Source organism: Rutidosis leptorrhynchoides, chromosome 6, assembly GCF_046630445.1.
Source record: "Rutidosis leptorrhynchoides isolate AG116_Rl617_1_P2 chromosome 6, CSIRO_AGI_Rlap_v1, whole genome shotgun sequence".
Classification (NCBI taxonomy): Eukaryota; Viridiplantae; Streptophyta; class Magnoliopsida; order Asterales; family Asteraceae; genus Rutidosis; species Rutidosis leptorrhynchoides.
In genome coordinates this window covers 140,009,387-140,031,095 of record NC_092338.1, presented here as the reverse complement: position 1 = coordinate 140,031,095, position 21,709 = coordinate 140,009,387, and the positions used below count along the sequence as shown (strand labels likewise).

The 21,709-nt window shown below is 37.2% G+C and overlaps 1 protein-coding gene across 1 annotated transcript; it reads left to right on the top strand.

Annotated features, from left to right (window-relative positions):
- Window positions 1-1,194: 1,194 nt before the first annotated feature.
- On the top strand, window positions 1,195-16,644 carry LOC139853083 (uncharacterized). Its single transcript, XM_071842445.1, has 51 exons — window positions 1,195-1,384; window positions 2,164-2,461; window positions 2,545-2,773; window positions 2,865-3,204; window positions 3,297-3,410; window positions 3,499-3,627; window positions 3,707-3,898; window positions 3,985-4,179; window positions 4,362-4,499; window positions 4,618-4,734; window positions 4,815-5,065; window positions 5,424-5,527; window positions 5,661-5,755; window positions 5,838-6,071; window positions 6,857-7,054; window positions 7,138-7,219; window positions 7,354-7,421; window positions 7,607-7,752; window positions 7,866-7,974; window positions 8,061-8,207; window positions 8,301-8,348; window positions 8,466-8,594; window positions 8,703-8,942; window positions 9,223-9,354; window positions 9,426-9,505; window positions 9,941-10,046; window positions 10,237-10,332; window positions 10,421-10,579; window positions 10,680-10,862; window positions 10,933-11,153; window positions 11,244-11,376; window positions 11,470-11,595; window positions 11,858-11,902; window positions 11,991-12,068; window positions 12,162-12,278; window positions 12,386-12,512; window positions 12,616-12,716; window positions 12,793-12,897; window positions 12,980-13,042; window positions 13,116-13,262; window positions 13,362-13,484; window positions 13,570-13,617; window positions 13,702-13,848; window positions 14,043-14,104; window positions 14,355-14,508; window positions 14,600-14,791; window positions 15,134-15,238; window positions 15,448-15,582; window positions 15,770-16,006; window positions 16,107-16,208; window positions 16,305-16,644. The coding sequence occupies exons 1-51, from the start codon at window positions 1,286-1,288 to the stop codon at window positions 16,455-16,457; spliced, it is 7,179 nt and encodes a 2,392-aa protein (XP_071698546.1). The 5' UTR covers window positions 1,195-1,285; the 3' UTR covers window positions 16,458-16,644.
- The last annotated feature ends 5,065 nt before the right edge of the window (window positions 16,645-21,709 follow it).

Genomic DNA, 21,709 nt, shown 5'->3' with positions numbered 1-21,709 from the left:
GAGCCTTCAACTTAGATGCACGAAAGTAGTGATGCAGGTAGTGAGATGTTGGTTCAAGTGTTCAACAAACCAGGAGCTGATAGAGGATGAAAGTAAAAAGAGGGAAAGGCAACATAAATACGAAATCATGTACGACATATAATAGTTAGGAAAAGAAAGACTTACGATAAATATTTTTAAGTTTTTAAGTCTTAATCGGCTTTTTGTATTAGGATGATGTAGTCACATTATTTAACTTAATATGGTGTAATAATTTATTGGCTAGACGTAATAATTGATCGATTATAGACAGTTTTATAAAATGATACCGCAATACATTTTTGATCGATTTTAGGTTTGGTGTTTTCGTTATAACAACCATACTGTTAATATACTAAGGTAATATATGTTTGTTGTTACAACAACACGACTACAATCTACTTTTTAATGCAATATTTTCATCATGTTATAGAAACCAATGTTTTAACATTCCATTATTATTGTGTCCAACGGGTACTATTAAACTGATAATTTCATCAGATCTAACATGTTCTCTGTATGTAGTTCCTCACCGAAGATCGCTATTTGGCAGGATTTTCCAGGAATGAGATGTTTGACAAGCAACATGCAACAAACCGAAAGCGAACATGTTAAATATAACGCTACTACCTTACTGTAATACAATCATTTTAAACATTACTCTTCATTAAACACTCAAAAAGCCCCGCGAAGTCGCGGGTCTCCAGCTAGTTAATTATTAATATTATTATTAGAATTATTATCAGAGTATTAAACTTAACACTTTAACATGTTAATGTAATGTAGTAATATGTAATTATTTGGGAATTTGTTTTGATATTACTAATTTTTTAATGTTGTTGAAAGTTAAGAAATATCAAATACAGAGTAATTTTTTTACTTTATGAAATGAAAGTGAACTAGAAAACAAAAAAAAAAAAAAAAAAACAAAAATTCAAAAGTTAAAAGTGCTACAAAATGAAAGGTACTCCAAGTTTGTGTTTTGATATGTTTAGGAAAATATCAGAGTCAAAATATACCACTTTGATAGAAAAAATAAAAGATATGGGACAAAGTTGTAATGTATATAAAGAAAAAGGATGAAAAAATAAATCCACCTGATCTATTTCGATACACACATGACATATATAAACACGCTTACAACACCCACAAAATTTTTACTTTGCTATTATTATTCTCGCAGTTAAAAGAAAAATCCCAAATTTTTCCCGTCAGAAACCCTAGTTTATTGATCGCAAAATTGATTAATCAGTCTGATTATATCACAATGATTCCGTTGTCCGAAAGACTTTCAACTGAAATTCGGTCGTTATTCGACAGCTTGAACGAATCCAATTCCGACTCTGTGTATCGCCAACTCTCTCAGGTATTATACATATAAGGATTTTGTATTATCTTTTCATCTGTTTGTGTTCTAGCGATTGATCTACTTGAAAGATGATACAGTAGATGTTTCAAATGCTGAATATGACTGTATCTTGAGTGAGTTTAATTTGTGTTGTAAAATGAGATTGGTTGGAAGTTTACTAATGGCAATGTGTGTGTGTGTGTGTGTGTATATTATACATGCACAATTATTGGCTGAACTTGGACTAGTGACCTTATTAAGCATGATCTTTGTTAAGTCCTTTAGAATAGAACGAATTATAATATAATGAGAACATAATGGGATTACAACCATTTTGTGCTACAAAAGTTTACTTGGGGGAACAAGTTAATGAAAGAAGTACTGAAGCAGTCAAACCGACGATTCTGTTTTTGATAAACGAGCTCGTGATAAATATACAAAAACTAAAATACACTAGGGTAATATGGAGAAGTGGCATCATTGATACTTTTCGATGATGTTTCCACTCTAATAGTTCCGATTTCTTTTTTGATGTTTTAGTATCCTGTTGCCTGGAATGTGTACTTTGCTGAATATATATTTTTTAACTCGTGGAATATCGTTGGTTACAATGGATTTTTAGTCACTTGTATTTGTGTGGATAGTTGTGGTCTAGGGATATAATCGTTCTATTACCATGTGAAGGTGGCTACTAAGTCATAGTTTGGTTTGGGTGCAAAACCTATTGTATAAAGTTTAATTATTTTGAGTACTCAACTGATGGGTTCTTTTTGTTCACTTTGTGACATCTTATGCAGTATGTTGATTTTGGAACGGATGGTAGTATTTTGCTTCTGGAGACCTGCTTGAGTCACTTTAATGTTTATGGAAGGGACTTGAGAAGTACTCGTTTAGAGCCTGTAGTTACTTCACTTTTTAGAGAACTGTTGGAAAAGCCAAATTTTAGTACTGTATTCTCCATGTCTGTAAGGCCAGAAACAATCACTGAAGAATTTTTGGATAATCTATCTGTTGCATTACAATTATCGGCATATGAGAAGCTTGGATTTGGTCTGGCTTTGGCAGATTCAGATAATAATGAAATTAGAATGGCTGGTACGGTTATCCCCCCTATTTAATACTGTTTATCTTGAGTTTTTACATGTATGCTTACATGATGATTACATTTCTTTTTGTAGGACAAAACTTCTGTATGGGGCAGATTGAGGAATTATCTGCTACCCAGTCCTCTGTGCCCGCCTCTGACTATGTTCAGGATGTATTACTGTTCCTTAATAAATCTGAAGTCCTGTCTAAACATGTCGATTCATTTAAGCAGTTGTTATCTCTGGTTCAGTTTGATAAGGATTCTGAGTTTATCTTGAATCCTCTCATGTCAGATGATTTTGAAGATTCCAAGTCATTTAGGTGAATATTCAAGTCGTTTTCTTATGTTTATGCCTTTTCCCTCTTTTTGAGTGGTGACTATTAGTAATCTTTACAAAATATAATATTTCAGGAACATGGATTTTTTCAGTGAAGCCAATGACAATGAGTTTGATGCCATTGTGGCAGAAATGGACAGGGAAAGGAACATGTCTGGTGTATTAAAAGAATTGAGCTATAAGTGCACCTTAAATGTAACAATATGCAAAGACTTGTTATCCTTGGTTTTACCATTAACCGAAGTTACTGTTGCCAAGATTATTGGCACAGTTGTTCGATCTGATGGTGTTGTTCAAGACAATGGAATTGCATTATCAACATTTTATTCTGATTTTGGTAGAGGGAGTCTATCGGATGTGCCCTCATTAACTTCTTGGAACTTTGATGTCCTGATAGATTCAATCAAGCAGCTTGTTAGTACCATTTTTATTTCTCTTTTTTTGTTTGTTTTGGATGAATGTTCAAGTTTTCAGTGTCCAAAATTTACCAATACTAATATGTGTAGGCGCCTGGAATACGCTGGTCAACTGTGATGGAGCAACTTGATCATGAAGGGTTCTACATCCCGGATGAGGCGGCATTTTCAGCACTGATTTCGTGTTACAAACATGCATCCCAGGTATGCTTTTTTCGTGTTCTTTACTTCTAATTTTGTTACTGAAGCTGATATTTACAAAGTAACTCTTTTTTTGTAAATAACAATTCAGGATCCCTTTCCTTTGGCTGCTGTTTGTGGCAATGTTTGGAGAAATACTGAGGGCCAGCTTTCTTTTCTGAAGTATGCTGTTTCTGCACCCCCCGAAGTGTTCTCATTTGTACACTGCAAAAGGCAATTGGTATGAAAATCCATATTTTCATATTTGCTTTTGCTGCTTGATTAATCCAACATCGAGGTATCTAAATCTATTCTTGCAGGCAAATATTGAAGCAGTTAATAGTTACAAGTTTCAATCTGGTCATGGAAACAATGCTTGGTTATGCCTTGACCTTTTGGAGGTCTTGTCCCAGTTAGCTGAAAGAGGCCTCGCAAAGTCTGTTCGATCGCTACTTGAATATCCTATTAAGCATTGCCCTGAAATGCTGCTAGTTGGGATGGCCCATGTTAATGTATTGTCCTCTCACATTACTGACTAGTTTATCTGTTTCTCTATAAAGATGTATTTGTTGATTTCATGTATCTTCAAACTATGCAGACATCATATAATCTCATGCAAAATGAAGTTTCTTTGGCTGTTCTTCCTGTGATTCTTAAAAATGCATCTCTGGGTGGCGTTCTGCTTCATCTTTGGCATGTTAATCCTTCTTTATTCTTAAGAGTCTTAAATGATGCACTGAACATGGATCCTGAAAAGATTGAAGGAGTCTTGGATATATGCCAGGAATTAAAGGTCAGGATTCACTTTTTTCCATCTATGGCTATGTAGAATGTGCATGATCTGTTTCGTTGCATGTAACTTGTAATACACACAGTATATAACACTGTCTATGCTATCTGTAATGTTCATTCGAAAGTAGCAGAATGAAGAAAATGTTTTATTAGTATGTGCTAAAATAGTGTTCTTCATTACAGATTGTTACTCCTGTATTGGATGTAGTACCCTTGTCGTTGGGTATTAAGCTGGCTGCATTAGCTTCTCGAAAAGACCTCATTGATCTAGAGAAGTGGTTAAGCTCAAATTTAAGCACTTACAGAGATACTTTCGTTGAGGTAGTTAGTAATGATTGTTGTACATTAATACATCATTACATCATTCTACATTGTTTAACATGATCTTAAAGAAAATGAGTTTGAAGATGATAGTATTTTGTGTCTGTTATCTTTTTAGGAGTGCCTTCGATTCTTGAAGGAGGTGGAGTTTGGTGTTCAGGAATCGCCCAATCGTTTTCATAACTCTGGTAACATCTGGAGTCTATGTATGGAGACAGCTCCCGTGTTTTCAAAGGTTGTACATTCCTAATATTCATGTACTTAATATGTTTATCATTAGGTTAAACCCTAATACAGTTTTTATCTTGTCTTCAGGTTGTTCAACCACATGCAGGCTTGCTTTCATCTAACTTGCGTGCTAAGGAAATGGAAAGACTACTTTTGAAGTTTACCAACAGTACAAGGTTGAAAAACAATGGTGGCACTGATTCATCAACATCTGAAGTATATGCGGATGATATAGAGACCGAGGCTAACTCTTATTTCCAGCAAATGTTCTCTGCTCAGTTGACTGTTGATGAAATGATTCAAATGCTGGCCCGATTCAAGGAATCATCTGAAAAAAGGTTTGTCTTTCACTTGTAATTTTCTTGGAAATAGCGATCTGTGTATTATTGTTTATGTTATAGTAAATTGTAGTTACAATGTTGTAAACTTTGAACTTAGGTATTTATTATGTCTAGATTTTAAAGGGAGCTATATTGAAATGACAACATATTTAGTTTATACTGCTGTATAAGTGCAGTTGACTATTGTTTAGGCGTTTGCCTAGTTTTTAAACATTTCCTGATTCTTTGAGTCCTTTGTATGAACAGATCTGTTATGACTTCAATTTTTTCTATTGGATTTACCTAGCAGAATGCCAGTTTAAGATGATTCTTGCATATATATGGTTGATTTAGTACTTACAATGTTATCTCACAGGGAACATTCAATATTTGAGTGTATGATTGCGAATCTGTTCGAAGAGTACAAGTTTTTCAATAGATACCCTGACAGACAACTAAAACTTGCTGCGGTGCTCTTTGGTAAGGGATCATCTTGATATGTTATGAATTTGAGTTATTTTTTTTATATAAATATGGTACTTTGATTACTGTTTATTTACTTTATCTAGTTTTATAAGTTACCACTTACACATTTTATAATTTGTAATTGCAGGATTGCTTATTAAGAACCAATTGGTGACACATCTTACCCTTGGTATTGCCTTACGAGCTGTTTTGGATGCATTGCGTAAACCTGCAGATTCCAAAGTTAGTACTAACACATCTGGTGATGTTATCTAGTCCATTTGTGTTTTGTTTCATTAGTGATTAAACTTGTTTGTGTGTGCAGATGTTTGCGTTTGGTACAAAGGCACTGGAGAAGTTTGTGGATCGTCTGACTGAGTGGCCACAATACTGTCAGCATATTTTACAAATATCACATTTACGTGGTACTCATCCTGAGCTTGTTGCTTTCATTGAAAGGGCACTCACCAGAATTTCATCAGGCCACCCTGAATCAGATGCAGCCCACAATCCGGTTAATGACCAACATCATAGTTCTGTTCCACTAGCAACTGTTGAGGTAGATCTTTCATGTTATGCTGGTGTGATTTTTTGTTGTTTTTTATGTGCATAGTTGGTTATATGGGAGTCTTTACTTTCCAATTTGATTGCCCATTTTGTTTTGATTTCCCGTTTTGTTTTGATTGCTTGTTTTTTCTTGTTTCGAGCCATTTGGATTCGTTGTATCGGGTTAGATCTTCATTCTTTGATGAAGATCTTGGTTTTATAGTATTCGTTATTTTAGCAAAAAAAAAAAAAAAATGTACACACACACACACACACATATATATATGTTATATGTATATATGTATTTATATTTGTATGTATACATGTATCTATGTATGTATGTATACATGTATCTATGTATGTATGTATATGTGTGTATATATGTATGTATACATGTATCTATCTATGTACATATGTGTGTATATATGCATATATGTATGTATATTTATATGTATATATGTTTGTGTGTATGTGTATATGTGTATGTACATGTACATATGTATATATGTACATATGTATATATGTACATATGTATGCATGTATATATGTGTGTGTGTGTTCAGTCTTTATGTTATGTTTAAATTAACTTGGATAAATCTCCTCACATTAAATGTATGGTTATCGAGGCACATTAAATTCATTTCTAACAGCACATTAAAATACATATTAATAGGTTAATTGCAGATTGCATATCAATCAATATTCAATATAACATAGCAAAAGGCTCATTTATATGCTAACTAGATGGAGTATACTAGTTTGGTAGATTTGGGATTCACTTGCTTGTTTTTTCTGTAGATGTCGGGTTCATCTTTCCCTGCGATTGGATCAGGTGGTCCCCAGCTTGGTTCTCAGGTATCTTCCCCAATCCAGCTTCAACAGAGGAATCAAACCTATCTAGATGAAAGACAGAGAGCATCTGTAACTTCATCCAACTATATGAAGCCAGGACAAGTCTCAGTTGCTCCATCAAATGATCCTGTTACCATCCCGAAGGTAACCACTTTATTGTAACTTATTATTAACAAGATGTTTTTCTCCTTAATCAATTTTCTGTTGCTGATCATCATTGAATGCAGCCTCAGAGTACAGTTAGTTCCTCATCTGCATTGGCCTCTTCACCTGCTTTCGTTCGCCCATCCAGATCAGTTACTTCAGCAAGTAAGTTGCTATGTTCTAAACTTATTTTTAGCCTTTTCTTCTTCTTCCATGTATTCATATGCTTCTGTGAGTCTGTAGGTCTTGTTTACTTTACCTTCTGTTTATGATGTTTTTTTATTTATTATCCGATGCAGGGTTTGGGTCTGCTTTGAACATTGAAACACTTGTTGCTGCTGCTGAGCGCAGAGAAACTCCCATAGAGGTAACGATGACCAGTTTTGGTACTAAATTGAAAGATTGTGTTTGCATTTAAATACTAATAAACTACAGGGTCTTTTGAATGTGATGCTCACCATTTATTCGTTCAGATTGAGTTTGGCTGTGATGAATATGTTTATATTGTGCATATAACCGTATTTATTAACAAAATATGCATCTCCATTACAGGCCCCACCATCAGAAACTCAGGATAAGATTTCATTTATAATCAATAATTTATCGGCTGCCAACATTGAAGCTAAAGCTAAGGAATTTACGGAAGTTTTGAAAGAACAGTACTATCCTTGGTTTGCGCAGTATATGGTTATGAAAAGGTTAGTATTCTTTTATCCTTGTATTATTTTTGAGATCTTTGATTGCATCTTAATGTACTAATAGCTTATAAGTCATTATTTCCTTTGGAGTGACTAACTGCTCTTATTTGCAGGGCGAGTATTGAACCAAATTTTCATGACTTGTACCTGAAGTTTCTTGAGAAAGCGAACTCAAAAACGTTAACAAGAGAGATCGTTCAAGCTACCTATGAGAACTGCAAGGTACATTTTATTGTTCTCGTGGTTATCTGAAATGATGATATTCTGCACATAATTTGAACTTGAAATATCATATGGTGATGTTGCAGGTTCTTCTAGGATCTGATCTTATAAAGTCAAGTTCAGAAGAACGTTCCTTGCTGAAGAATCTCGGAGGGTGGCTAGGAAAGATCACAATTAGTAGAAACCATGTTCTGCGTGCTAGGGAGATCGATCCAAAGGCTTTAATTATCGAGGTTATACATTTTTTTTTTTTGACCTAACGTATCTTGCTTTAGTGATTATGATTAGTTTAAAAAATGCTGACACCTATGTTTCATGTTCTTCAGGCATATGAAAAGGGTTTAATGATTGCAGTGATTCCATTTTGCTCCAAGGTACATAGACTAATTGGTCAATTTTACCTTCGCTTGAACAGTGAAAATTTTATCTGTTAACCTTATTTGTTTTGTCAAAGGATGATGGGGTAACATATATGTGTGTTCACTTTGTAGATTTTAGAGGCATGCCATAACAGCCTTGCATATCAACCTCCTAATCCTTGGACTATGGGAATTCTTGGATTACTTGCTGAGATTTATGCAATGCCAAATCTCAAAATGAATCTCAAATTTGAAATTGAGGTAATTCTTATTTTGCTTTAGCTGAACTGGTGTATATTAATATTAATCTTTCAGAAAACTCCATATTGGTGATGGTAAATGCTAATAAATATTTTTGTGAATTTTCAGGTTTTGTTCAAGAATCTTAATGTGGATCTTAAGGCAGTAAACCCATCATCCCTTCTCAAGGACAAAGTGAGAGAAGTTGAAGGAAACCCTGACTTCTCTAACAAGGATGTTGTATCGAGTCAGCAACCTGTTGTTGGGGAAGTAAAATCCAACAACGTATCGAGTCTAAATCAAGTCGAATTACCAGTTGAAGTTGGTAATTCATCTCATCCTGGTGGTCATTCACGAATATTGTCTCAGGTTTGTTACCGGTCTCTGGTCATATCCTTCCGCTCATCAACTCATTCTCAACCTTAATCATCTGTACAACACTGTGACATGTTACATAGGGCTCAAACATAAGATATCATGTTAATTTTTATGAGCTTGCGTAAGATAGAGTTTAGCATGAGAGGGTTTGTGTTGGATTTCAAGTTTGACTTGTTTGCAGCCCTAAAATGTAAAACTATATACAATTATCTGCATAACTGCCTTCGTGGTCTAATTATGACTTTTTCATTTTTATTGTTTTGTTGGTTAGTATGCTACTCCTCCCCATCTTCCAACTGCTACTTTAAGTGAGGATGAGAAGATGGCAGCTTTAGGCTTAGCTGATAAGCTTCCATCTGTTCAAGGACATCTACATGCACAGATGCCATTTACAGTGGGTCAGGTATGGTGGAGTTATTTGTATTTATCTTGTATATTTTTTTATCCCTGTTGTAATGATGGTCGTTTTTGCAGCTACCATCATCGAGTATGGACGGTCAAGTTATTATTAATCCTAAGCTTCAAGCTCTAGGCCTGCATTTGCACTTCCAGAGGTTCTATTTTTCCCTCGGTTTTTAATTACAGATGTGTCAATTCAACCCGTTTGTATGTGAATAGGTTATTTTAGGCCGTGCTATCTTGTTACTTGATAAAAACAGAACTGTAAGAAAAAGTTGAAAACTGCTTTAAAATTCACCCAACAGGCTTCAAATGGCTACAGTTTCCTAACGTCTATTATTTAAAGGAAAATATATTGCCATAGTAGTAATATAGTTATAGTTATGGTGATCGTATTTAAGAGTTAAGACACCAATGTTTGCAACCCTTGGACAAAATGGGCTAATATAATTAGTGTTAGTTGGTTGGCTTTATCCACCAAAAACCCATCTTAACTTATTGATTGGTTGCATACTTGCATTACATTGCCCCCTCTGTGGTTATTAAATTAAACATTTCTTCCTTTATACAACTTATTGTTTGTTTTACAGTGTGCTTGGATTGTCCATGGAGCTTGCTATTAAAGATATAGTTGTCAACATCGTGCAGCGTAGTGTGTCTATAGCCACTCAGACAACAAAGGAACTTGTCTTAAAGGTGATCTTACGTTAGTCCAGTCTGTTTGTTGTGTTTGTTAGGGTAGAAGTCAAAGAACCCATTGTACTTTCCAATATTTACAAGTGTTTGTAACATTTTATAAAGTACATTGTGTTCTTTTAGCTTCTACTCTTTTAACTTACACTTGGTGCTCAAATGTTACTGAGTAAGCTTGTGCCTACAACTTCAGGACTATGCTATGGAGTCAGATGAGAGCCGTATTCACAGTGCAGCTCACTTGATGGTTGCAAGCCTGGCTGGAAGTCTAGCTCATGTGACGTGCAAGGTAGTTCATTAACTACTTATAACTACTTCAAATTGTGAGTGTTATAGTATCTTAATTTGTAGTTGACGGTGATCTGCCCTGTTATCAGGAACCTCTTCGCGGGTCAATATCAAGTCAGCTAAGAAACAATCTTCAGGCTTTGAATTTGAATATTGGAAGTGAACTGCTTGAACATGCACTTCAGCTTGTTACTAATGACAACCTTGACTTGGGCTGTGCATTAATTGAACAGGCTGCAACCGAAAAGGTTAGATTATTTTAATTGATGATGAAGTTTTGATTTGTAAATTGATTGTTTGTATTATGAATTACATCTGAATGGCATTGATAAATTTTGTTGTATGCAGGCTGTACAAACAATAGATAGTGAACTCGCACCTCAGCTTTCGATAAGAAGGAAACAGAGAGAAGGGTTAGGTCCATCCTATTTTGATGCAAACCTCCATGCACAAGGTCATGTAGGGGTCTTGCCAGAAGCTCTGCGTCCTAAACCTGGCCGTTTATCCCATTCTCAACAGCGTGTTTATGAGGTATACTGTTAATCTACGATTGATTTTTAAGTAAGTATACAATTCAATACTAATAGACTATTTTGTGCAGGATTTTGTTCGCTTACCCTGGCAAAACCAGTCCAACCAGAGTTCCAATGTTGTCCCTCTTGGTCTCTCTGGCCCACCAGGAACTGGTTCTGTACACCGTGGGTACAGTTCAGCTTCAGGGCAACTGAACTCTGGTATTTTCTCATCTAATACTGGTATCAACACTGTAGCACATTCCTTGGATACTGAACATATCGAGCCTACTTCAGTCAACCTCCTTAGGTGCGTGGCATGTTATGTTTTCTCTTTTATATGTTTGATTGGTCTGATGGTTTTACTTTATTACATTAATCTCTTGTTTTGATATTCTAGTGGTTCATCGGTACATAGCGGTATGGGTGGTGGTATCGGTTCACACAACTTTGAGAACGAAGCTGTTCATTCTTCGTTTTCTTCAGTGTCAGCTCCCGAACTGCACTTACCAGAAACTTCCAGTGTTTCAAAAGTTAGTACATGTGTCATAAGCCTGGGCTCAAGCTTTTGAGATTCGTTGTTGTTCATGTTTTTTGCCTAACACTTGGTCTGTATGTATTGTTAGGAATCGGGACTCTATGCACAGCCTTTGCCCTCACCGTCTGCTCCAGATCGCAATACAAGTGCCTCAGCTGAACCAGCGTTGACTACTAAAGACGCGGTGGACAAATACCAGTCTATCTCAGAGAAGGTCCAGATTGTTCTCACTTTCATAGCATACTTGCGTGTATACATAAGTTTTGGCTAAACACTCTGATAAGAGCGTGATTTTGAAAGTGTTAATGATGCGATTACGCATGTTTGATGTGAAACTCTCTTGATAGGGTCTTAAAATTTAAATAATTTCAAATGAACGAAGAAATCTTACATACTTCTCTTTTCTTTTATGTTTATTACTATGAAATATAAATATAATGCTGTAGAGCTTACCAAACCTTTCAAATTTTGTTCAGCTGGAATCACTGATAGCTGCTGATGCTAAAGAAGCCGAAATTCAGGTAATGTTTTTCTCATATATATCTTTAAAAGTAATATGTTTCAACTTGTTTACTTGTTTTCCAAGTTCTTATCGGGAGGTTGTTTCAGTCTGTTATTGGAGAAGTGCCTGGGATCATTCTCAGATGCATTAGTCGGGATGAGGCTGCATCGGCTGTGGCTCAGAAGGTAAATTCATTTATTATCTATTTCCTGTATATATCTTTTCACCATTTTATCAATATGTATTTTGATTTGATGTTGGATCTAACCTTGTCACAGGTCTTCCAACGTTTGTATGAAAATGCATCGAACACTGCTCATGTTGGTGCTCATATTGCCATCTTATCTGCCATTCGTGATGTTAGCAAGCTTGTTGGGAAAGAACTGACTACTTGGGTATTTTCATTTTTTACCTCTACCTTGATAATGCTGCTTGTTCTTTTGGGACAAAATTTTTGTTACTTCAGTGTATTTTTTTTACTCACTCACATTTGATCCCACAGGTAATATATTCTGATGAAGATAGGAAATTCAACAAAGATATTACTATTGGCTTAATCCGCAGGGATTTGTTGAACCTTGCCGAGTATAACGTTCACATGGCAAAGCTTCTTGATGCTGGAAAGAACAGTACGTGTACACATAATATAATCTATATCTATATTGTCCTTTATACTGCATAAATTTATCGACTTTACTTTTTCAGTTATAAAAAATGTTATATTATCTGCAGAAGTCGCGACAGAATTTGCAGTTTCATTAATCCAAGCATTAGTAGCTAGTGACGCAAGAGTAATATCTGAACTTCATAATCTTGTTGATGCATTGGCAAAGGTTAGATCGTACGTGTATATATTCTTATACTTTATCTCAGTTATAGATCATTCATTCTGACAAGAATAAGGTGCAGCTTGCAACGAGGCCTGATGCTTCTGAGGCCCTACAACGGCTTGTTGAAATTGCTAGGAATCCTACTGGCAAGGATGATTCTATCAGACAGCAAAAAGACAAAAAGGTGGAGTTACTTCTTTCCTGTTGTTCTATTGTTGTCATAAGATAACATTCTGCGAATCTAACTTTCTTGTTTATTGGAACAGGTGACTAGAGATGACACCAATGTTCTGGATTCTTCAGAACCGGATCCTGCTTTCCGTGATCAGGTATGTGATATTGTGTAGTGTCTTAATTGTTATGAAGATGAATATCTAAGTAAAAAAGTATATATTTTAACAGGCGTCTCGGGTATTTGCGGAATGGGTCCGGATATATGAACTGCCTGGTGTGAACGATCAATTAGTTGCTCGGTTTGTTCTACAACTGCAGCAATCTGGGTTGATGAAACCAGATGATGTATCAGACCGCCTTTTCCGCTGTCTTTTGGTAAAAATTTTTTTCTTTTAAAACCATGCGCCGAAAAACCTTGAGTTATATCCAATCAGACCATATGACAATAGTTGTGTTCTTCTCTGCTTTCACCAGGATATTGCTGTAAAGCACTGTTTTTTGACTTCTGAGGGTGCTGTACAATCTCATCAACAAACTCCGAATATATCGTTCTATGCCATTGATATCTATGCATCACTTGTCTTTGCGATACTGAAGGTAGGGCCCGTTGACTCTTGTACTGTGACATCTTTTTGAAATTTTGTAACACTCAACATGGTGTTTGTTTTTGTCATAATTCCAGTTCTCATCTACTGACCATGAATTAAGCAAGCTGGCACTTCTGTCGAAGGTTCACTTTTTTAATTGAGTTGATTTTTTTTTTTTGAAGAGTTGCAGTTGGTAACTGTGTATAAATTATACTGTTGTGCTTCAGGTGTTAGCAGTGACAGTGAGATTTATTCAAAAGGATTCAGAGGAGAGGAAATCAACATTTAACCCTAGACCATATTTTAGGTTATTCATTGTCTGGCTTCTTGACCTTAATACTCTTGATCCAGTCTTCGAAGGTGCAAACTTTCAGGTAATTTCAATTTGTGAATGCGTTCATCTTTATGATTCTTCATTGTTGGGTTCAAGGTTTTACTAGTCCTAGTTGGGGCCTAGTTTGACCGAATTTTAACGAATAAATCTGACTTTTACTGACTAAATCCCACTTTTGAGTTTTGACCGACTTACAACCATGGTTAGGCTAATAATTTGCTTGGGCTCTTACAGGTTTTGACAACTCTAGCGAATTCTTTCCATGCCCTGCAGCCTCTGAAAGTTCCCGCATTCAGGTTACTTACATTCAGCAATTGAGTTATTTTATATTATTATATTATATAAAGCAAATTTGGCTTAACTTCTTCAAAGTTGGTCAAACTTTAGGAACTCTTCCAAGCACCATATTTGTTACGTACTACATAAACAAACACTCCACATAAAACACACAAGTCAGTCTCGTATTACTATTTTACATATAACTACTATTAGTGTGATATGAATACGATGCTAGTCAGTTTTAATAATATATTTGATCTTTTTCAGCTTTGCATGGCTTGAGCTGGTAAGTCACAGAAGTTTCATGCCAAAGCTGCTGAGTGGAAATGGTCAAAAGGGATGGCCATATTTCCAACGCTTACTGGTTGACTTGTTTCAATTCATGGAACCTTTCTTGAGGAACGCTGAACTTGGGGAGCCGGTTTGTGTTTTTTTCTCATAACTTGTATTTTACAATAAATAAAAGAAAGTATTGAATATTGAATTTTCTATTTTTTTTTTTCTGTTGGCAGGTTCGTTTTCTGTACAAAGGAACACTGAGAGTGCTTTTGGTGCTGCTTCATGATTTTCCAGAGTTCCTTTGTGATTATCATTTTAGTTTCTGTGATATCATTCCTCCAAGCTGCATTCAGATGCGGAATATTGTACTTAGTGCATTTCCCCGCAACATGAGGCTGCCTGATCCTTCCACTCCCAACTTGAAGGTCATCTTATTTTCTTACTTGTGTGTGTGTGTGTGTGTGTGTGTGTGTGTGTGTGTGTGCATTGCAAGTAAAGCATGTGTTAAATTTGATAAATAATATGTAAAATAATCGTATTCTTATAATAGATTATTTACCACTTCTTAAAACATATGAATACCCTTCTGTTGACTTCAAATTGTTGAGCCTGTGAGGACTGTTTCTTTTAGTTAATCCTTCAGTTCTACCCAATTGACCTGTTAAACATAAATAAATTCAAAGCATTTATATGTTACATATCCTAAATTGCTTTTATAAATATGGCTGGTCGTTCTTGATTGATCTGGAACCTTTTTGTTTTCACAGATTGATCTGCTAGCTGAGATAAGTCAATCACCACGCATTCTCTCAGAGGTGGATGCAGCCTTGAAAGCCAAGCAAATGAAAAATGATGTGGACGAGTATTTGAAGGTACATATATTTATTTGCTTAATTTAAAACTCTTTTGCGCTTGTTATATGTATTTACACACACACTTCACATTTAACCTAGGAAATGAGTAGCAGGCAAAACAGAAAGTTCCTAATTCTGATTCTTTTATTTGAAATATATGAGATATGATGCCATGCTAATGTTGGTCTATCATTGCAACCGGTTTCTTATTTTTTGTTGCTTTACAGGCGAAGCCACAAGGAAGTCAGTTTATCTCTGAATTGAAACAGAAATTGCTTCTTTCACCCACTGAGGCTGCAAGAGCAGGAACCCGATATAATGTTCCTTTGATGAACTCCCTTGTACTTTACGTTGGAATGCAGGTTTGTTTACTCAGTTCATTGAAACATCCTGGGAATAGTGTCTTTATCTAAAATTATGTGAAGGGCAACCAACATGCTATGTTATTTAGTTTTAAGAAATGATTGGTGTGGAATTACACGTTTTATCTATAAATTTAATTATAATATTTAAACACCAAATTGTAATTATGAAACTTGAATCTTGCAGGCCATTCAGCAGCTGCAGGCAAGAACCCCTCATGGACAACCAATGACAAGCAATGCTTCACTCCAAATTCTGTTTGTGGGTGCTGCGTTGGACATCTTTCAAGCCCTAATATTTGAGCTAGAGACTGAAGGACGTTACCTCTTTTTGAATGCCGTTGCAAACCAATTGCGCTATCCAAACAACCATACCCATTACTTTTCCTTCATCCTTCTTTACTTGTTCTCTGAGACTAACCAGGTGGGTTATTGACCTTTACACTCCTTATCAATCTTTTTAAATTTTCAAACGTTAACGTGCTCATTTCAAGCTGTACTATATATCTTCTCTATATATGCAGGAGGCCATTCAGGAACAGATAACGAGAGTTCTATTGGAGCGTTTGATTGTTAATCGTCCTCATCCTTGGGGACTTCTGATCACTTTCATTGAGCTCATTAAGGTAATCATCTCATCAACTTTAAGGTCAGCTTATTACAGGTTGAAATTCTTTGTTTGTAATATCATTTAACTTGTTTCATCTATTATTATTGAGCAGAATCCAAGGTACAACTTTTGGAGCCGATCGTTTACAAGGTGTGCTCCTGAGATTGAGAAACTGTTTGAATCAGTTTCAAGATCATGTGGTGGACCTAAACCAGTTGATGACAATGTTGTTGCCGGAGGAGGGATATCTGATACCTTGCATTAGAAGGATTGTTGCCTGCTTTCCTTTTTTTTTTTTTAGTAGAGCATACATAGATAGTGTCAACTTTCTAGTAACTGTATATTAGAATTAGATTGAGTTGTTGGATCATCCTTTTTGGCCTAGTTTCTGTACAATCTTGGATGTAAATGTTTTCTTTTTGATATTTTGTTAATCTATTGCTCTTTGATTCTCCATCTTCTTCCTCATTGTATTGAATATAGTTAACAGGTCTGTGTTGCGGGCAATTCTTTGACTTATGATCCGTTAGATATCATGTGTAAAACTTTATTTTCTTTCCCATATCCTCCTCTGTCACTTTCGTGGGGTTAACTTCGGGTGTCATGGGGTTGGACTTCAACAGAGTTTGTGATTTCAAGCCAAATTGTGTTAAATTGGTGGAAATCAGGTTAAAGTTGAGTGTTTTGGGAGAAATATAAAAGTTGGTCATGATCTTAGTTGTCAAGAGCTCAAAATGCAAGGTCACTCCAATTATTGTGTATTAATTTATTGGACACCATTCGAGTATATTATATTATCATGGGAGCATTTCTTTTTCACCTATTAAATCGTAAAGAATGGTGATACACTTTTCCACACGTAGCGTGACATTTCAAAAGAGAAGGCAAAAAACTGCGGAAGCTCATCATTTAAATAATCCGGGAGTTGCAACTTAACTCTTAATTATTGAGTCAATGTGGGTTGCTACTGGCTTCCTCTCTTCATTTCCGGTTTCTTTCATTTTTCGGCGTCTCCTTTTTCTAGTGAATTTATTCTGATCTTTTGCCTCTTATGTTTCAACGAACCTCGTTGTTTTATGGTCCCGTGTTTATTTTTTATGGTGGTTCTCTTACCCGATTGGCAAAAGGGTGGGTTTGTGACGGTTTTGGGACGTCGGTGTTCAACCGGCGACCTCTAGTCATTGGAGGATGTTTGTTTGGTTTGTAGTTTATGCTGGCTGGCTGAATATCTAGACCCCATGCGTTGGTCAGATTCTTGCTTCTTCGTCACCTGGATCTGAAGTATTTCTTCGCCGGATTCCTTTTCCGACGACTTTCCCTTGTGTTGCTGCCTGTGGACACTAGTCTCTTTCCGGTCATCTTCTCGTGGGTGTTGCTTCTTCTCAGTTTGTGGTGGTTAGGGGTTTTCAAGGATGTTATGGCATCCCATTGGTTTGTTCCAATATCCGGTGATGGTAATCGATTTCTCCGGGTTCCTTTGATTTTTACTTGGTGTTTAGTTGTAGGATTTCAGGATGCACCGGTCTCTCTTGGATGTAGTTGGGTGATTCTAGGTTTTTGTTTGGATTGTTTGCGATGGGTTAGGTGTTATTTTCGGATTTTGGTGTTGGTTCAATGTCAGTTTTGGTGATGTTAGCAAAGTCACGATTAGCGTGTGTCACGAGTTAGTTTGTTAAATTGGTGTTTGGTTGTAATTGTTTGTAATTGGTTTTGTATGGGTTAGTTCAATGTTAGGTTTATATATTTGATCAATCTAATGCAAGTGTTAAACAGGCGAGCATTCATTGCTTGCCAAATGATATAAACCGAAGCTTCAAATAGAAGTTTAGCAACAATGACTTCCACTGATTTCTTGGCGGCAATAGGGCCAAGTGTAACCACAACATCTTTCCACGAACTAGATGGAACAAGAATATCACAGTAAGTAATAACCTGTGACCATACAACCTTTGCAAATGGGCAACTAAAAAAGAGATGCTCATGCGAGTCCGTTTCGTTCAAGCAAAGCGAACAAACACTAGAAAGACTTGGATTCCACACCTGCAATTTGTCTTGAGTCCTCAATTTTTCTCCCATAAGCAACCATACCAAGAAAGCATTACGAGGAATACAATGAGTAATCGACTTGAGGTTCCCTATGCCCGATAACATTCCAAGCCGAGTTAACCGAAAAAGAAAGCAGTTCAGCATCAAAATTCCTCCACTTCACAACATCATCTCAGTTATGCAAAGTTGGAACATGAATTAGGGACAGTTGCGTGAAGTCAGACAACCATGAAGCTGGCCAATTCCATCCATGATCTCCAACTATCTCACTTACCTTTGTAACATGGTTAAAACCCGCACTATGAATAGCTCGATAAGAAACAATATTACCAAGCGGACCCAAGTCACACCAAATGTCATGCTAAGAAGAGATACGAGTACCATCTCCAATCTGGGATATAAATCTATCTCTCACAACATCACGTATCAGGAGCAGCTTCCTCCACCCAACACTTGAGCCTGCAATGATTGGGGCGTTCTAGAAAAAACAATCATTCAACCAATACTCATGAACCCACCGAACCCATAAGGACTGTTTGGAGGTCAGTATACACCAAATATGATATAGCATGAGAGCCAAGTTCCAATCTTTTAGGCGCTTGATACCTAGACATCCCTCTTGTTTTGGTAAACATACGATGGACCATTTCACTTTAGCCTGACCTCTTTTAAAATCTCCTTGGCACCATAAAAATTCCCGCATCATAGCTTCAATCTCTTTAATAATGGCTTGAGGAATAAAGAAGGCCGAATACCAGTACACTTGTATCGAAGTGGTAACTGAGATAACAAGCTGGATACGAAACGCAAAAGACAAGAACCTGTTTTTCCAATCGTTAATGCGATTCCGAACTTTGTCAACTAATCGTTTACAATCACGGTGTAATAAGCTGGAAGATACAAGCGGAACCCCCAAGTACATAACCGGGAGTTTACCCTCTTCAAACGGAAGGATCTGTAAGATGACATCCTTAACACGGTGAGGGACATTAGAGAAAAATGTAGTACTCTTTGGCAAGCTCGGGACAAGCCCGGAGCACTGTTTAAACTCATCAATAGCATCTGCAATAACTCTGACCGAGCTAGTATTTGCATGTAAGAACAAATATGAGTCATCCGCAAAACACACATTCACAAGCTCGAGCTTTTGACACTTTGCATGGAACTTAAAATTGTGAGATTGTTGCACATTCCTTTGGATCATCAAAGTCAATACCTCCATAACTAAAGTAAAAAGGTATGGGGACATCGTATCACCCAGCCGCAACCTCTCTTTCCCTTAAAGAAACCATGAATTTCCCCATTTATTGATAATGAAAACGAGGTAGAACGAACACAAGCCATAATCGAGGAAACCATAACTGATGGGTACCTAATGATACGCATAATGATCCGTCTCAAAACGACACTAACAAAGTAGCGCCCGGCTAGGATCTTAACCAGCACGGTCCATCTCGGAAGAAGGGCTTCTTCCCGACATCATCCAGCATCAGGAGGTTACTTATGAGCATACCATGAAAAGGGACCACGCCGGACGAACGGCTTGTCAGGAACATCATATAAAAACCCAGCCCCGACGGCATGCAAGTTACTGGCATCATGTGGCCAGTCATGGTGATTTGCACCATGAAGAAACACTTGGAGTAAATAGAAAGCAAAACCTTCCCGGTCAGACAAATGTTCCGTGTTATCTTAGCCGGCACCAACATGCTGCCGGTACCGTCACTACTTCCCGGTTCAGTATTCCAACCCGGTATAAAGATACGTTCCCGGGACAAGCACGCTGTTCCGGAGAAAGTGCACTGTCCCGGAATAGACACTTCATCCCGGAACGAGTACTCGATCCCGGAACAAACATACAAGCAGGTTGCACGCCACATCAGCCCACGAATCTAGGAAAGTTTGTTAGGATCTGCTCGATCCTTTCCATGAAAGGGACATGCGCCACGTCACCCTTCGGGATTGGCAAAGTTTGTTACAACCATGAAAGGGACATGTGCCACGTCACCATTCCCTCACAACATCTATAAATACACGAACAAGATCATTTATTCAACAACACTGGATGCATTAACATTACTCTGCCCAATTTAATTACGGTAGCATTTCTCCAGTCGTTAACACAACTCCGATCAGTACTCCGATCGTTATCGGAGTTAATCCTCACTTTAAGGTATTAACTTATTCGATCCCGATCGAATAAGGTTAATCTAATCGATTGTTTTACGCCCTTGGAATCCAGATTTCAAATCAGGATTTGCACAATTATTGGAGTTAAAACATTCGATCCACTATTTTTTCCAAATCAAGAACTCAAACCCGAAATCCATTATCCAGACGATTTTGGTTTGATCAAATGGCGCTATCTAAAGGTACGAAATTAATCACTACTCCCCCTAATGAGCTGGAACACGAAGAAACAAGCACAAACAACACCGACGACACTGATGTGCACATGATTCACTCATGGGTCGTAGAACAACGACGAAAATCAGGGGTGTTAGATGAATGGAAGCACGAACCAATTGTCTTCCCCTCGTTGTTCAATATTAACCCATCTTCAGACCCTGTTATCATATGGGCACACATCTCCAATTGTCAAATTGGACGAATATACACCGACACAGGTGCAGGAGCAGAGGTCATGTTTGAACACTGTTTTTTGCAATTGCTAGAGAGCATTCGCCGGCAAAAGAAAGCTGCGACATCACCATTGGCAGGATTCAACAGTGCTGCAACCTGGCCAGTAGGCTCCATCACGCTGGAAGTCGTACTAGGTAAATTACCTTTTCAAAGCACCGTGGACATAGAATTCTCTATTGTCAAAACCAACTCCTGGTACAACGTCATCCTTGGACGTAGTGCCATGCAAAAATTTGGAGCAATCACGTCCACAATACATGGTATGCTAAAATTTCCAACCCCAGCCGGCATAGCAACCATCCGGACACAAGAGATGGAGCCGGTTGAGTGCTTGCAAATATTTACGGGTGCAGATCATATCACAGTGCATGATGACGGCTATGTGTCACCAAATCCTAAATACCCGGAGCAAAGGATCTAGATCGGAATGACTTTGAGCGATAACGCAAAGGATACACTTTGCAAACTCCTAGCGGCAAACATCGATGTCTTCGCTTGGGAGCCATCCGACATGACAGGAGTCCCCCACGAGATAGCACAGCACCGGTTGAACGTGAAACCAAACATTACGCCGGTTGTCCAAAAGAAAAGAGCAATGGCGTTAGAATGAAGTGAATATCTGGATAACGAGGTAAATGTCTGGTCGATGCCGGTATAATGAAGAAGGTACAATATCAAACATGGGTAGCAAATCCAGTGATGGTAAAAAAGGCAGACGGATCTTGGCGCATGTGTGTCGATTACAAGGACATCAACAAAGCATGCCCAAAAGACAATTACCCTCTGCCGGAGATCGACTGGAAGGTCGAGTCCCTCTCGGGTTTTCAG

Excerpts from the sequence above, each read along its gene's own strand:
- LOC139853083 (XM_071842445.1), top strand. The coding sequence starts at position 1,286 with ATGATTCCGTTGTCCGAAAGACTTTCAACTGAAATTCGGTCGTTATTC. Across the intron at positions 10,580-10,679 it reads AACAGGCTGCAACCGAAAAG|GCTGTACAAACAATAGATAG; the intron begins GTTAGATTATTT and ends TGTTGTATGCAG. Across the intron at positions 13,849-14,042 it reads TCGAAGGTGCAAACTTTCAG|GTTTTGACAACTCTAGCGAA; the intron begins GTAATTTCAATT and ends GGGCTCTTACAG.